At 63.7% G+C, this 16,175-nt stretch overlaps 1 protein-coding gene across 4 annotated transcripts; it reads right to left on the bottom strand.

Annotated features, from left to right (window-relative positions):
• Positions 1 to 1,129: 1,129 nt before the first annotated feature.
• CLPTM1L (CLPTM1 like) lies at positions 1,130 to 16,049 on the bottom strand. 4 transcript variants are annotated; one of them, XM_045443016.1, is made up of 17 exons: positions 15,611 to 16,046; positions 15,102 to 15,202; positions 14,005 to 14,194; positions 12,655 to 12,803; positions 11,572 to 11,650; positions 9,110 to 9,227; positions 8,790 to 8,884; positions 7,965 to 8,049; positions 6,841 to 6,944; positions 5,881 to 5,946; positions 4,664 to 4,714; positions 3,881 to 3,963; positions 3,385 to 3,419; positions 2,858 to 2,913; positions 2,737 to 2,781; positions 2,036 to 2,151; positions 1,130 to 1,634 (listed from the first exon to the last, which is right to left on the bottom strand). In XM_045443016.1, the coding sequence occupies exons 1-17, from the start codon at positions 15,770 to 15,772 to the stop codon at positions 1,550 to 1,552; spliced, it is 1,620 nt and encodes a 539-aa protein (XP_045298972.1). In that variant the 5' UTR covers positions 15,773 to 16,046; the 3' UTR covers positions 1,130 to 1,549. The 4 variants fall into 4 exon arrangements, with proteins under 4 accessions (XP_045298972.1, XP_045298981.1, XP_045298956.1 ...); XM_045443025.1 differs by having other exon boundaries at positions 12,655 to 12,800; positions 15,611 to 16,045; XM_045443000.1 differs by having other exon boundaries at positions 1,565 to 1,859; positions 15,611 to 16,049.
• Between the last annotated feature and the right edge of the window lie 126 nt (positions 16,050 to 16,175).

Raw genomic sequence — 16,175 nt, 5'->3', positions numbered from 1 at the left:
CCAGGCCCTGGGAACGGCAGATGTGTCTGCGGTGCGGCCCGGAGGCGGGAGGCCATGGGGGGACGGCCCTGGATCGCCCCGTGGCCGGACGTGGCCACCACAGTGCAGGGAGGGGGGATGGGAGAATGGAGGCGGGAAGCAGGTGTGGAGGGAGGGACCCAGACAGAGGACGCGGCCCTTCCAGGAGCTGGGAAAGGCTGGGCTCTGCCGGGGGTCTCCGGCGGAACCCGACCGCGAGGCGGGTGTGCGTGTGCGTGTGTGTGCACGCGCTGTTGAAAGCCACTCGGTGGTGCTGTCCCGGGACCTGCAGGGGCCCCCTCGGCAGAACCTCCCAGGCCCCGCGGGCCCCATGCACAGCTGGACACCCGGACGTTGTCACTTAGGACGCAGCCAGCACCCGGCAGGTGCCGTGCCCCCAGCCGAGCCAGCAGGGACGTCTGCACCCTTCTGAGCGGCTGGCCCTGTGGGTGCGGCAGGCGGGTAGTCCCCGGGGGACGCTGTGCGCTCCTTACCGGGCTCCTGACGCGTGCTCACACCGAAACTGAATCAGGGTAACGTCAACTGTTTTCCTACCCTCACTGCGTGCGGCTCACACAGCTGAGCCAGAAGCCGCGGGCTCCCGAGTGGCACGCACGTGTGGTTTCCACTGCGAACAGACCCCCGCGACAGTGCGCGTGGCCTGTGGGGACAGGTAGGACGCACACGTGCTCCCTCAGCCTGGGCCTCCTCAGACTCTGACTGGCCCCACCTTTTACCCTGGGGGGAGGAGCCCAGCACGCCAGGGTGGACACAGCGGAAGACGGAGCTCACAGCCAGCCCCACGGCACACGCCGCCCGCGTGCTCACGGACACGTAGAACCACACGGAGCACAGGCCCGCCCGGCCACGCAGCTCGTCTCCGCCTTAACCCAGAGCATTTCTGAAAAACACGCTCTGGGGGACTGGTGGTGACCGTGCAGAACACCTTCAACACCGGAGATTCAGGAACGCTTGCGATTCGAGAGCGGGGGAGGCGGTCTTTACCTCCGCTGCTGTGGCAAGCACACACGTGAGCCCATGTCGTGCGTGGGTTTCTGAGAACAGGAAAAGTGAGCCAGAGGAGACACGCTCCACCGGGCCAGGAAAAACGTCACAGCCAAAGAAATTTATTTTAAAATAGAAACATACGTACATTAAGCTTTAAAATAGTCAAATTTTAAACAAAAAGGAAAAAAGCCATTTGATCCCAGTCTCTAAGGAATGGACTTAAAGAGCCACCTGCGCGTGTGGGGAGCGCTCACGGACACCTCGAGAGGCCCCTGGCCTGGGCTCCCCACCCTCCGTGCCGAGCCTCTGATGGTCAGAGCCTGATGCGGGGGCCAGAAGTCTGTCCACTGGAGCCCCTCCCTAACACGACGCAGAGGGACTCGGGGGGCGACGGGAAACGTTCAGGTTTTGGCAATGCACACGGTGTGATGTCCAGGAAATTCCACCAGAAGCGTCCGAAAATACTCCGCCGACAACCCAGCCCTGCCTCACAGGGGCTGACCGCACGCGGCCGGGTGGGGACTCAATGTGCGTGGGGCTTCCGCTGGGGTTTCTCCTCATAGGACTCCCCGAACTCGTTCACCCTGCTCTTATCCACGGGGTACAGCCTGCAAGGACAGAGGCCCCCCGGGCTCTGCCATCTGCGAAGGGGCTGGAGTCCCAGCAGTTAGGACACAAGACCCCAAGTTGCCGCAGGAGGGATGTCTGGAGTCCCCTCGTGCCCGCCTGTCGTGTGTTCACTGTCAGGACGGAGCTCCGTGCCCGTCCCCAGGCCCTGGGGGTGGCGGCCCCTCTGCACTCTCCAGACAGTGCTCGTGGCGACTGCCGCCACGCCGGGGGGGGGGGGGGGGGACGTGAGCGGCAGGGACTCAGGGAGTCGCTCAGAGAGAGACCTGTCCTTCCCAACTAGGCCGTGGGGTGGTCTCTCACTCGGCCTTGCAGGTGACACACGCCACCTGCAAACTGCCTCTGTCCCCACAGAAGACCCGGGAGGGGCGGCCACACTCACCATCGCTGGTACAGGTACACGAGGAACACCACGTCGTCCCGGAAACACGCCAGCCGGTGGGAGGTGGGCATGGTGATGATAAAGGCAAAGACGTCGTCGATGAAGGTGTTGAAGGCCTGCCACGCGGGACGGGGGAGCTGTGAACACCGGCCGTCAGGGCCCCCCGGACGCCTACCCAGGGGCCGGGGCCCATCACCCTCTCAGGGCTCAGCGGGGTCCCGGCGACAACAGACAAGAGAAAGGAGCGAGTGCGGAAGGACGCTGGACACCGAGGCGCCCCCTCGCGCACCCCTGTTCTCCACATACTGCACCCCCACGAGGGCTGCCCTGAAAACCCCGGCTTCTTCCTCCTCAGAGCCACTCGTCTTACTTCACAGAACGAACAGGAACACACACCTTAATTCCACCTGCCCTGACAAGCGTGTCACGGCACTTTACAGCCCGGCCGGTGTGCCCGAGCCCAGGGTCTGCGTCCGCGTGTGGACATGGGCCTCTGGGGGTGGCTGGGGGTATGCGCTCTCACGCGTGTCCCCGAAAAGGAATGTGGCTTCGTCTCGTGCTGCTGTGACAGTTCGAGAACCAGCGTCCCTAAGTCACCACCAGGGGGCCCACGGTTGAGAAAACCCCTCCACTGGGCGTGGTGGCCCTGAGAAGTTGCGGGGGGGGGGGGGGGGGGGGAGGGCGGCGGGGGGGGCACTGACCTTGTAGGTGAAGGCCTTCCAGGGCAGGTGAGCCACCGACTTCATCTGGGGGGCGAGACGCGGCAGATCAGCGGCCGGCGTAGGGAGGACGCGGGCGAGTGCAGGGAGGGCGTGGTCTTACCTTGTAGTTGACGAAGAGCTGGGGCAGCATGAAGAGGAAGCCGAAGGCGTACACCCCTGGGGAGAAGGACGGCAGGCTGGGGTGGCCCCGGGTCCATCTTCAGAGACCGGCTCTCTGCCAGCAGCCCCTCCCACCACCCAGCGCAGCTGCCTGTCACCGTGTTCTGCGCAGACGGCTCGGGCCCGCGAGTGCCCGCGAGGAAGCCAGGCCCCTCAGGTCCTGGGTCTGTGCCCTCCGAGGATGCAGACCCAGCCCACGCACAGGGCTCACGGGCCCCGTAGCCACCCTCGGAAACTGCACGTCGGACGGCGTTACTGCCCACCCGCCCGCCCCAAACCGTTTTCATGGGCAGCCTGAGCGGGGCCGCCGCAGACAAACCAGGTGTCGGGGGGACCCCGCCAAAGGGAGCAGGGGTGGCTGGCGGCAGAGGTCCTGCCTGCCCGTCCTCGAACCACACGGGGGCACGTGCGGGAACCACAAGGAACAGCCACAGGCCCTACTGGCGGAGCCGAATCCCCACAACTCACCATTGACGAAGCTATTGATCAGCCAAGAGTACCAGCTGCGAGAGAGAGACCACGATCACCGCCCCGTCCCGCGGCGCCCGTCCCCCCGGAAACTGCAGTGCCGGTGGGGGGACCCGCGGGGACAGCCCTCTTCCCGGAGCGCAAGCGTGAGGCGGTAGCTGCAGGGCTGAACTGGCCGGTGTCCTCCCGTCAGAACCCCCAGCCCTCAGGGTCGCGCCTCCGGGGCTCCTGTGTCCCGAACGCAGTGGCCAGGCCACCCGTCCTAGGCTCCCCTCGCCAGACACGTCCGCCCTCGTTCCTGACACCAGGGCCCCGGACACCTGCATCTCTGCGCCTGCTGCTTGGGAACAGGCCTGGGGAATACCACACGCCGGCCTTGTGCCCTCTGGGCGGGCCGTGTGTCTCCCGGGCGGGGTGGGCGGGGGAGGAGGGGCAGGCCCAGCACGGAGGCCCAGGGGCGTCCCCGGCTGCCAGCACGGAGGCTGGCACGTCCCACCTCTTATACTTGACGTTCAGCAGGGAGTAGACGGCGCCACCGATGCACAGGGGGTAGAGGAGATAGGAGAGGTACTTCATGGCCTGCGGGGAACACGGAGCCCTTGTGACAAGCCAACTCGCAACGGAGAAACCGGCAAGGAGGGCACAATGGGCCACGACCTTGGGGACCTGAGTCCAGACAGGGGAACCGGCAAGGAGGGCATACAGGCCAACGGCCTTGGGGAACCGAGTCTGGACGGTGCTGGGATGGCAGGCGCCTGTAGAACGAGGCTCCAGAAGCTAGGTCTGATGCCACACGGACGTTCCCAGCATCCGTCCGGGTTGTGAACACCCAGTCACTGATCAGGAGCGATGGGAAACGGATCTGGAGACGCCCAGCTAGAGCCGTGTGCCCGGAGTGCCCTCGGGGGCTGGGGCTCGTCACCATGCTGACCCTGAGCTTTGCCTCGGCCCTGGCACACAAACACGTGCCCGTCCGAGTGGCAAGTAACACCGTCCTCACAAGGGAACCGTCTCCGGGCAACCCGAAAGCTGCAGCTACACCCGCACAGGGGGGCTGGGGATGATGAGGGTCACCGGGGTCTCGGTGACCACGGGAGATCACAGCACGTACCGCTAACTCCCCAGAAATCTCGTTACAGGAGAGGAGGAGGCCTCCCGACCGCCCGCGAAGACCGGGCCCGGCTTTCCTGCGAGGCCGGGACGTGGAGCCGCCCCGGAGCCTGCCCCCAAGTCCGAGAGCCCGGGCTGATTGGCATCCCCTCCCACCCCCGGCACTCACCTGAGTGTCGTACTCCTCTGTCTTCCTCTCGGACTCGCTGTAAGTGCCAAACTGTCACAGAACCCAACACGGTCCCGTTAGTTCCAGGCCGCTGGCGGGGACAGCCGCACGTGGACCGGCAGGCGTGCACAGCCCAGCTGTGCGGTGCAGGGGGCTCAGCCCAGGCGGTCCCCTGCAGCCACCTCCCTGCAATCAGGATCACCCGGGGCCCAGACACGTGCCGCGTGTGCAGAGGCACGCCCGCCAGTGTGTCCTGTTGGGCCAGGCACCCCCCCCCCCCCTCGCAATCACGGTGATGGCCACACCCCTGCACTGCACTCAGGTCAGTGAAGGCAGACTCACAGAGCCAGTTCCCAACAGGACAAACTCTGTCCCAGTCCCCAATTTCCCATCCTCGACAGGGTGTTGAGCTTCCCTGGACCCGGGTCCATCCCAGCAGGAGTCAGGTTCAGGACCACAAACCCCAAAATGGCGCTGCACCCCAGCCCAGCCCGTCTGCCCGGAGGCGCACCAAAATCTTGTCACTGGGGGCAAGGGCCAACCCAGAGCAGCACCACGTGCTTGACTCCGGCGGGGACGGGGCACCAGGCAGCACCACACTGGCCTGCGGGCATGGGAGGAGCGCCCAGAGCCCAGCACGCCGGCATCCCATCCCGTGAGGGCAGGGGGAGCACTCTGTCCCTGATGGGGATGCCCACGTGGGGCCCACACTAGCCGCTGCCCACGCCGGCCCGCCAGGAGACCTCAGGGCTGCCAGGGGACCGGCCTCCACCGCACGATGCCACCTACGTCTGCCGAGGGGGGGCTCGGAGCCGGAGGCTGGCCGGGTGGCCCAAGGATCACCAGCCCCCGAGCGTGGCGTCTGATCGGGGCACAGCTAGCAGCCACAGGGCAGACACTCTGGGACATGAGAATGGGCTGGCGACCGGCACACAAAGGAACAAGGTGACTGCTGGTGGGGGTGGGGCGGGGGGAGGCACAGAGCATCCAGGGCAGATGGGGTGGTGGGAGCGGGTGGGGGCGGTGCACAGAGAGTCCAGGGGGGCAGATGGGGGCCAGGGGAGGCACAGAGTGTCCAGGGAGCAGACAGGGTGGGGGGGGGGGCGAGGGGAGACACAGACCACCCAAGGGGCAGACGAGGAGTGGGGCGGGGGGAGGCACAGAGCGTCCAGGGGCAGATGGGGTGGGGGGACAGTTGTTACCGCACAAATGCCCACCTGAAACTGCGGTCTCAGGCCTCTCCAAACAACACTCATCTTCAAGGCCTTTTTCACCTTCCACAGCTGAAAGAAAGAACGAGAAACACACTTTCACGGCTCCGAGACCCAGGAGTCCCCAGAACTCACCCCCGGGGGGTGACGGACCACAGCGTGTGCCTGCCCACGCCCCAGCCTTGACTGGTCACACCACCAAGCCTGACTGGTGCTCGTGGGCTCCACGCCAACATTGAGCTCGGCCGCCCTCTGCACCGACGGAACCGGCACTCGGCCTGGCTGCCGTCCTCTGGGCCGGGCCCCCTTCCCGGCCCATCCTGCCCGCCTCTCGATTCACCGGCCCCTTCTCCCAGGTGGTCACCGCAAGGCCCCTCGCCTCTGCCCTGAGTCCTGCCGTCTTCGGGGGACCCGCCTCCACAACCCGGTGAGCTGGGTCTCCGCGCTGTGACGGGTGGCTATGGGGGGGTCCTCGCGGCACGGCTCACGGGCAGACCAAGTGCGGTCTCTGGCCCAACGGCCACACGTGCCGGTGCCCACGGCGCACGGGTAGGGCAGAGAACTGTGGCCGGGGCTGAGGCCCGGGACAGGGCAGCCCCAGAGGCCAGAGAACGTCCCAGCCCGCCACCCCCTCTGCTCCCCACCGTGTCCTGGCCCAAAGCCACCCGCCCCACGGAACCGCTCTCCGAGCCCAGCTCGGCCCGGGCTGTCACAGGGCACCACGTCCCACATGGCCTCATGCGGTGGGTGGCACAAGCCGTGTGGCTCCCTGCCTGACGTGGTAAAACACGTCGCGTGGACAGGTGTGATGGGTGGAAGCTCCAACCCCAGCGACAGGGCCCTCGGCAGCCGGGCTCTGGCGTTCCGGAACTGCGGCAGCTGCTACGCCCCTCCCTGCCTTTGGCAGGGCCACGTCTCTCTCGTGGTTCGGGACCGGGTGTGGCCGAGCACAGCCACACGACTCACCTCGATGGCGGCCCCGATGCCTGCGGGGACCAGCACCAGCAGGCTCGTCTGCTCATCCAGCAGGAACAGGAAGATGACCACTGTGCTGAATCCACGCCAGAGCACTGGGGGCAGGGCGGGGGGCTGCGCTGAGCGGCCGGCCGCGCCCTGTCCACACCCCACCTGACAGGTCCCATCACGCCCCCACCCCCACACGTGCACACTCACCCCCCCTACCCGTACCCCCCCCACAGCGTACACAAAGCTTCAAGGGTTTCACCCCCTCCATCCACTGCACCGGACAAGGTGTGTGTGACGTGCAAATGTTCTACGGCGACCACGGAGGCCACAGCACGGAACACAAGGTCCCCTTTGCTACAGAAACGTGTGTGCAGGTACACAAACACACAGAGAGCACGCTGACCAGAGGGGTCACCGGTGGGGATCAGAACCCGCCTCCTTGACCTCTTCCCCTTACCTGTTTCCCTCCCAACTCCGTGAAAAACTCATCTTTTAAAAACTACACCTTCTCCATAAAGACCGAACTTTACAGAACGCTACAGCTGACTGATAATGTGCACCTTCCTAACAGCCTCCCGCGGGGCAGCAGCAGTGGGGCCAACCCCTGTGGGTGCCTGCTAGGGGGACACCCGGCTGCCCCGTGTGCACCGACAGAGACCCACGAGCCCCGCTCACGGCTGCTCCCCAGGAAGGGCCGGAGGACTCAGCAGGGGCCCTGTGCCCCCCGAAGAACGCCAGAGAACAGGAGGATGTGAGACCCGGCCGACACCGGGGGCCAGCCTAGGTGCCCGGGCCACCCCTGGGCACGTCATTTCTGTGGAAGGAAAAGAACTCCCTCTTGAGACGCTTGATTAGCAGCCAAACAGACGGAGGCCAAGATCCCGCGTTGGTGTCACTGCCGGGGGGGGGCCCGGCGCGTGGCCTCGGGTTCACACGCCACAGACAGCCCCTCCGCGCCATGTTAGGGTCCAGGCTCGCAGGCGCCGCCCGCGCGAGAGCCGGCTCCCTGACTGGCACGGACCAGAGACGACCGCAGACCCCAAGCTCCAAAGCGAAGCCTAGCGATCCGTATCCATCAACAGGACACGGCGCTCTGGGAACGGCCGAAACTTGAGGGCACCTACCTGCTTTGGTGGACATTCCAATCATGCTCCTCTTCTTCTTCCAGAAACTGATGTCATTTTTAAACGCCAAGAAGTCGAACAGAAGCTGCAGAGAGGAGAGGACGGCAACGTCCAGCTCGCGTCGCTCCGACGGCTCGTCTCCGCCGAGCGAGAGCACAGGTGTGCGCGGGACCCGGATCGCGAGGTCACAGCCAGGTGGATGCCACACGCCACACCTCGGAAACCCACGGCCCCGTGCCCCACCCAGCACGCCGGGACCGCGGGGCATCCGACCGCCGTCGTGGGCCACACGTCCCGGCTCTCTCGCCAGGTGCTGCCGGCTCTGACCTGGTGCCCAGGCCGTGCACACGGGCTCATTCTCACACCCTGCTCCTTTAACAAAACCACTATTTCCCAGCACGGTTTTGGGAAGTGTAGCCAGACTGGCAGCCAATCTCCAGGCACTGGGGGCCCACGCCTCCCCACCTTGACCTCAGATCTAACACGGCTGCCACGTGGGGGACAGCTTTCCTCCACCAGCTGTGAGACTCCACGCTCAAAAAGGGATTCTACGCAAAGGCTGGCTTTTCAACATCGAAACCACCGTGCTACAATTATACAACGAGATACCTATTTTGCAAAGCCATTCACTGATCTCGTGGAGTTTGGGTTTCTTTTCAAAATGACCTCCAGGGCCAGCAGACAAACCCCAAGTCCTTAAGGTGATCGGCGCCCCAGGTGCAGACACCCCGTCCTGAGCCGGGAGAGGGACGCCCAGCGTGGCGGCCACAAAGTCTCAGGTCGCCAGGCCGCACCACGCAAACCCCCGGCCCGGTGCCCACTCACGTGAAATGCGGCGACGAAGAAGGTCAGAGCTAAGAAATACAAGTTGGTGTCGACAAAAATGCCTTTCACTTCATCAGCGTCTTTCTCTGAAAACCCTGAACGGAAAAGGAAACAGCGCGAGGCGAGCCAGGTCAGCGACATCCAACGCCAGACACGCGCCTCACGCTCAAGGCCACAGACGAGGACAGCTCTCAGCACCGAGCGCGGAAACCCGACGCTCTGACGGGAGCCATGGTCAAGGACACCAGCAGGAGACACCGAGGCTGGAGCCTGAGCACGGCTTCCCGGACCCGGAAGGAAAGGTCGGCCCGTGGCCTCACCGAACTGCTGCAGGGAGTACACGGCGTCCTGCATGTGGATCCAGAAGCGCAGCCTCCCCAGCGAGATCTTGTCGTAGGACACGGTGAGGGGCAGCTCGGTGCTGGAGCGGTTTATGACCTGGCGGGAAGGACCGCAGGGCAGTGAGGCCGCGCGCTTCCCAGGTCCGCCGCCTGCCCCCACCCGCCGCCGGGCACTCACCCCACGGCTCACCCCACGCCGTGGGCTCCCCACCGACCGCGGCTCCGTGCACTGGAGACCGACGCTGCACCCCTGGGCCTACTCGACTACCGTCTGTTCCACGTCCCGGGGGGTGGGGGGTGGGGGGGAGGCGTGGCTCCCACCTCCCTCCACTCGCCCTCATCCTGGGCTCAGAGCTTTTCTGAGCAACGTGTTCTCGTCTCCCCTGCCACCTGAACCCCGTATCTCTTGAACCCCCGTGTCGGCTTGGCCCTGTACCCCGGCCTCTCGGCACGAGCAGCACCGGCATGCACCAGGAACCTGCTCTTGTGGACGAGCCGGGCACGGGCCCCACGGAGCCTCCACACCCCTCTGCAGGGAAGGGAAACCTGGCGGGTGGCACTTGGGGCCCTGGTGTGTGGGTTGAATGCTCCCGGAGAGACCGACTTGTGGAGGGTTGGCCTGCCCCCCCAGGGGACAACAGAAAGCCTCGGGAAGATGCGACACCTGACCTAAGTGTGCACGGAGGCAAGGGGCAGCTGCGAGCGGCTGTGGTCGTGGGGTCTGGCGGCCCACGCTGGCTGCAGCGGCCTTCCACGCCTCCAGCGGCCGGTGAGTCCACGGGCACCAAACGCCCCATCGTGTGAACATGGTGCCACCTGATTCCACCCACCGGAGCTCACTCAGCAGACCCTCCTGGGTGAACACCGATGTGGCCAGTCCAGCAACAGGAGCGGACCAGGACTGACCAGATGCCAGGCCCAGGCACCAGGCCACCCACACGAGGACTGACCAGACGCCAGGACCGGGCGCCGGCAACCCCCCCCCCCCCCCCCCCCCCCCGGCCAGGACTGACCAGACGCCAGGCCCCGGTACCGGCCCCCCCCCCCCACCAGGACTGACCAGATGCCAGGCCCAGGCACCGGGCCCCCTCACACCATAGTGGCGCACTGGCTCCAGGGCAGGCGGGCACGGGCCAACCCCACCCACACAGGTGCCACTGTCTAAACCCCAGCAGATTAGCTGTTCCCCAAAGATGGCGTTCCTTTCCAGAAAGCAGCCCTGATCCAGACAAAGCACTCGTGTCACGAAGATGCCACAGGAAACGCCGGCGGCCCGTGAGCTTGTTTCCATGTCCGAATAGCGGTGCCACGTCACGAGGCCGCTAAACCCACACGATGAGGAGAGCGCAGGTGCCCTGCAGACGCGGCCTCGGAGCTCCAGTGGCCCAGCCAGCCAGCAGCCTCTCCACACCACTGCCCGCACCACGGCAGCCCCGGGCCCCCAGAGAGCTGACCACGCGCTTTGGCAGAACTGGGCCGGCCCCAGGTCTGCACATAGCAGGAGGGAGGATGACGGTCTGCCCGGGGCCGACAAGCCAGGGAGGTCTAGGTGGCACCCCCGAAGGAAGCGCGGGACCCCGCGTGTGAGGGACCCCGTGGGGCCTCAGTGAACAGCAATTCAGTGCGACAGTCATTTCTGAGCTCCTTGGTCAGCAGGGGGAGGCAGAGCTGGGGCAGGGGCCCGCGAGGCTGGGCCCCGGGTCAGGTGCCTCCTTTTCTGCTCACTGCCATGCATCCCACGGGGACCCGAGCTCTCTGTGCCCAGGCTGTCTCGTCTGTGAGCAAGGAGCACGGACTCCAGCGCGTGGTAAACGCCCACAGACTGGGATGGCAGCCAGGAGTCACGGGGAGGGCGACCGGTCCAGCTCGTGCCACAGCTCCACAGCCCGTGGGGCGAGACCCCGGGACGTTTGTGAAACGCTCGGCACGGTGCCTGGGGCACCGTAGGTGACCCTCCGTGTCAACGGTCACTGCTGTCGTCACTGCCCGGAAGTCAGCCGTCCTGCACTGGCCCTCCAATCCACCCTGCAGGGCAGGGTGCCAGCTCCCCTCCACTCCCACACTCAGCCCTGCCCAGGGCCACCCGGGGTCGGGGGGAACAACTGCGGGCTCCGAGACGGGCGGTGACACCGTGTGGGGCCAGCTCTAAAGGGAGCAGTTTGCTCAGCACCCCCTCTGAGCCCATCTGTGCCTTTGAGCCAAACAACTAGGGCTTGATGGAAAAACCTTCAGGAACTGTTTGAGCGACACTCGGCTCTCCAATGAGCTCTGAGACTCGCCATCCAAGCACTTAATACAGAACTGTTCCAGAGCCTTCCACCACAGAGAGCACAGGGGCTCAGGAAGGGAGTCCGAGGCAGACCTGGAGCACAGCTCTGCCAAGTCAGAAAGACGCAGCAAGCTCCTGCGGGGCGACAGCAGCCCCAAGGAGCCACACTCACCATGAGGTCTTTCACCCGATTGCTGAGCTGGTCGATGAACAGGATAGGGAGGTAGTGCACGGTCTTCCCGAGCTGGATCCTGGGGGGTCAAGCAGTTCCCAGAGTCACCGTGAACACTTTCACTACTAGAGGAATCCGACGCGGCTCGGACACGCAGCGCGGAGAAATCCCGCCCACGTCCTCGGTTGTCTCCGGGCACACGGCCCCAGGACACACCTGGCCCACAGAAGCCGAGGGCTCTAACCAGCTGTTCTTCCTTGAAGTCACAGCCGTGGGAGGGAAACCCCAGCGGCCACAGAGCGGAACACCATCCAGGCCGCAAAAGAGTGACAGGCCCACATGTGCCCTGATGCGGGATGGTCAGGGATGCAGAGGGAGAGTGGAAATAAAAATCCACCTGCCTTCCGTACCTTGGAGGCGGCGGGGGCCAGAGAACAGGAGTGGGGGGCTTTCCGTGACCCTTTGTACCGTTTACGTTTCTAATTACGTGACTGCTCTGCACACTCAAAAATGACATATGTGCATTAAAAAGAAAAAACCCTCACGACGATAGCACGTTTACAACTAACACGTGAAGGAAGACAAGTCTCAGCGCAACCATTTTTAGGTGCTGCGTGACATCGGTAACAGATCTTACTTTAACAGTGGGCTCCCCCAAAATGCAAGGCGGTCTAAATTATTCACACGATTTCAACGCTTATGTTTAACTAGCGATGCTAATGACTAAATGTAATGATCTAAAAACTAGTTTTTAAGTTAACGTAAACGAGTCAAGTTAAAACAAAACACGTGGTCCTAACAGAGGTAATCAGTACGCGGATGGGACAAAAGTCTCAGGGGGTGCAGCAGGACACGGTCTCACGCCCTGGTGGCAGTCTCTATCAGCAAGACCTCGAGAGGTTCAGGGGTGCTCGAGGCAGCACCGCGGGCCCCCGTTTCTGGATTCTGGTGGGCCACGACCCCCCAGGTGTCCTCCACACCCCACACAGCGGGGCCACTCCTGCGCCGCCAGCTCGAGGCTGGGCACGGGGGCGTGCGCCACGAAGAGCCACCCTCCTCCCCGGTGGGCCCAGCGGTACTGACATCTTCATGTACCGATGCACGTCGGCAGGCAGGGAGGCCCCGTCAAAGACAAAGTCGTCCACCATCACGTTCAGTGTCAGTCTTGGTCTCCAGTGAGAAACAGGCTCGTCCAGGGCACTCGGTGGCTTCTTCTCTGCCTCTATCTGCTGCTAAAGGAAACGAGTGGCTCAGCAGGGAAAGCCCGGTGCCGGGTGGAGGCATGACCGCCGGCTCCCCCAGAGCGGCACCCCTCACTTCCTTCTCTTAACACGAGCCAGCGGGTTGTCATTTAGATCCCCAGCCTGAGCGGGGACCATGAGAAGAGGGAGTGCCGGGACACCTGCAGGAGGCGGCAGGCAATCGGAGCTCACAGCCCCTGCAGCTGGCAGCGAGACTGAGGACACTGGCCCTAGGCCCGGTCCGTCACGTCGTCTGCAAAGACAGGGTCAGGGCTGGGCGTCAGTCGCACACAGAGCTCTATTCAGCAAAGAAGCTATGACTGCCAGGAAAATCTCCCAGATCCAACTGACCAATTCCACACTGCAGGACCGTTTCGTGTATCTCCCACTTAAATAGATAGAATACAGCTCCGGTAAGTTACGTTAAGGATGGTTTTCTAAGTAATACTAACCGCAAACGTTTATTTGTGTGTTCCGGAGATCACTCCACCCACCACCTCACTGACTCCCTAGGAAGGCCCCGAGAGGCGGGGCCACACTGTCCCCCCAAGGAAAAGCAGCCGAGGGAGTCCTTCCGAGGAGACCCAGCATGGGGCAGCCTCACAGACACTTCCCATCTGTAGACGAGCTCACCTTCTAGTCCACACAGACCCAAAGACAGAATTCCTCTGCTCTACCCACAGTATCGTCAATAACCACTTAAGCCACTCTAGTTGCCTCGTATACACAGCTTTCCACAGCAGTATGGGACGTACGCAGTACAGGTAGCTCTCCCGTAATCACAGACGACAACTGAAAAGATATACCGAAGTGCCGTCCTGCCCTACACACAGGGCAGGGAGCCCCCCAGTCGTGAGCGAAGGCTGCGGCCGACTTTGCAGAAGGGAGGCCCCCACACCGTGATGGGGTGCACACACACTCCCTGGAGGCTGAGAGGGCCCAGGGCCTGAGAAGTAACCTGTCGTTGCATTACTTAGAGTCTACGTCACTACCTTGGCATAAAATTTATCTGCGAGTCACAGGAAGCAATTCTGCTGAAAGACAGACGTGCTTGTCCCCACATCAAACTGCTTCCCTTCCCAATGGTCACCCCAGCTCCCGGTGTAAGCTGCACGTGCAGAAACCTGTGGGTGTGAACTCCACAGGGAGAGCGGAGGCCTCATTCGGTCAGTGACCTAACAGGCACACTCACCTGTGTGGTGGATTCACCCGTGAGCAGGTTGACCTCTTCCGGTTTGGGAACCATGTAGGTGGTCAGGGGGCTCACTAGGTGCACCTGCTTCCCATCATGCCATGGCAGAATGCCGGCATGATGGAGGAAGATGTACGCATACAACGTCCCGTTATTTCTAGTTTTCTTTGGTACGGAAACGTTAACCGTCCTAAAACAAGAGAAACGACCGTTTTACCACCACGTGCATGTTAGCCGCCCTGTATGTGCCCACAGCGCAGGTTACCCAAGTACCTCTATACATCATGCCGTTTCAAACTAATTTTAGCTCAGACGTACTGAAAACGCACCCACCTGCAAAGACTTTACCGAAATCCTGAAAGTGCAGATGCTCACAGACCGTTTTCTAAAACCACGGGCAGCATTTCCTGCCTACATTTCGCAGCGCTCGGGGAAGGCAGGAACTCGCCTTGGTCACAGGGCTCACGTGGCCAGGCAGGCAGTGGCTGACCCCAACCGCACATATTTCCCCCCGTCTGCTGCACTGCCTCCCGCAGCTCTCGAATGGGGCAGGCTGGCCAGAGGACGCTCATGCCAACGCACTACACATTCCCGCTATTTTGTCTGAAATCACCCACACGACACACAGGAGAAAAGGAGACCCCGGACAAGCAAGTTGCTTTTCGACTTCTACTTTTGAAATCTTAAAACTAGAACGACACAGCAAGTATAACTTCCCACGCTCCCTCTTCGTACCTGACCTAACTGGCAACTCTCGCCAGGAAGAGAGACACAAGCTGTCTGCCGTGGGAAGCCACGTCACCCCCACCTCATCTCCTCCTCTGGAAACGCCCATGGCTGCCGTGCATCCTGGGACCGTCGGACACTGGAAGCTACCTTCTAAGGGACAAACTCATCACCTCCTACTTTCACGTAGAGCAAAACTTGGCTAGTTTACGTATCACAAACGAGGGCAGTTAAAAGCCGCCCTGCTCACGAGACAGAAGGGAACAGTGCTTCTCCATGCTAACTTCCTTACACATGACGCTGCCTTTTCCACAACCTAAACGTTACCAGCACTTACCCCATCACTGGCACGGGCTGCCCCCCAATCATACCTTTCAAATTTCGACTCCACGTCAAAGTCTTCCACGTTCAAGACCAGATCCACGTTGTTTTCAGCACCAAGGTTGGACCGCGTGGTGGTGTACACGCTGAGCTGGAAAGGAGCGTCAAGAAAGTTAGCTCTGCAAGGACCCCCCACTCCCCCCCCCCCCCCCCCGGCAGAAAACACGCATCCAACTGCTCCACCCGCGGTGGCAGTCTGACCAGCTCCCAAATGGGAAAAGGTTTCACTTTAGCTCCCATCGCGCCAGGAAGGGATCTGCTGTGTCCACTGCAAACAAGCTACTGAGGCGTGCAGCTGAGCAGAACAAGGCAGGGACCCGGGCGCCTTCAAGAGGCGGGACGAGGGGTAAGGGGGCAGCGCCCCGAGCCCTCCGGGAGCCACCATGCACCAAGACCTGGAGCAAGTGGGGCTGGGGGGCTGTCCTGGACCCGGCTCGGTAAGAAGGGGCCCAGCCCAGCCCCCACGTAGTCCCCGCCGCCGCACCTCCTCGTTGCTCACCTGCAGCTTGGGCCTCCGCGCCAGGTAGGGCTGGATGCAGTTGCCGTCGCTGCCGCACGGCCGGGTGTAGACGATGCCGTACATGACCCAGCAGGTGTGCACCACGTACACCACGAACACGCCCACGACCAGGCTGGTGAAGGAGCTGCGACCGCTCCACATGGCGCCGCCGCCCCCCGGGCCGAGAGCGGCGCCCACCCCGGCCCGGCCCGCCTCGCAGCCGCGGGCCCCGCCGCCCGCCCGGCGCGCCGCCGGCCACTCCGGCCGCCGCCGCTCACGCAAGAGCCGCCTCGCGCCGCCGCCACCGCCGCGGGGGAACGAACGCACCGCGCACCGCGGGCCGCCGGCCGCCCTGCATGCTCCCGCCGCCCTCCGACCGACCTGTCGCCGCGGGATTCGCCGCCCCGCGGCCGCTTCCGGGTCCCGTGCCTCCCGCCGGAAGTGGGCGCGCCGCGCGGCCCCCTGGGAAACGCAGTCCAGCCAACGACGCACGCGCACGCACGCACGCGTCAGGGGCGCGACGCACGCTGGTGACGGCTCCCGCCCGCGTCCTCCTCCCGGCTTG

This window comes from Leopardus geoffroyi, chromosome A1 (assembly GCF_018350155.1).
Source record: "Leopardus geoffroyi isolate Oge1 chromosome A1, O.geoffroyi_Oge1_pat1.0, whole genome shotgun sequence".
In the NCBI taxonomy this organism is placed as follows: Eukaryota; Metazoa; Chordata; class Mammalia; order Carnivora; family Felidae; genus Leopardus; species Leopardus geoffroyi.
This window is presented reverse-complemented; position numbering and strand designations above follow the sequence as displayed.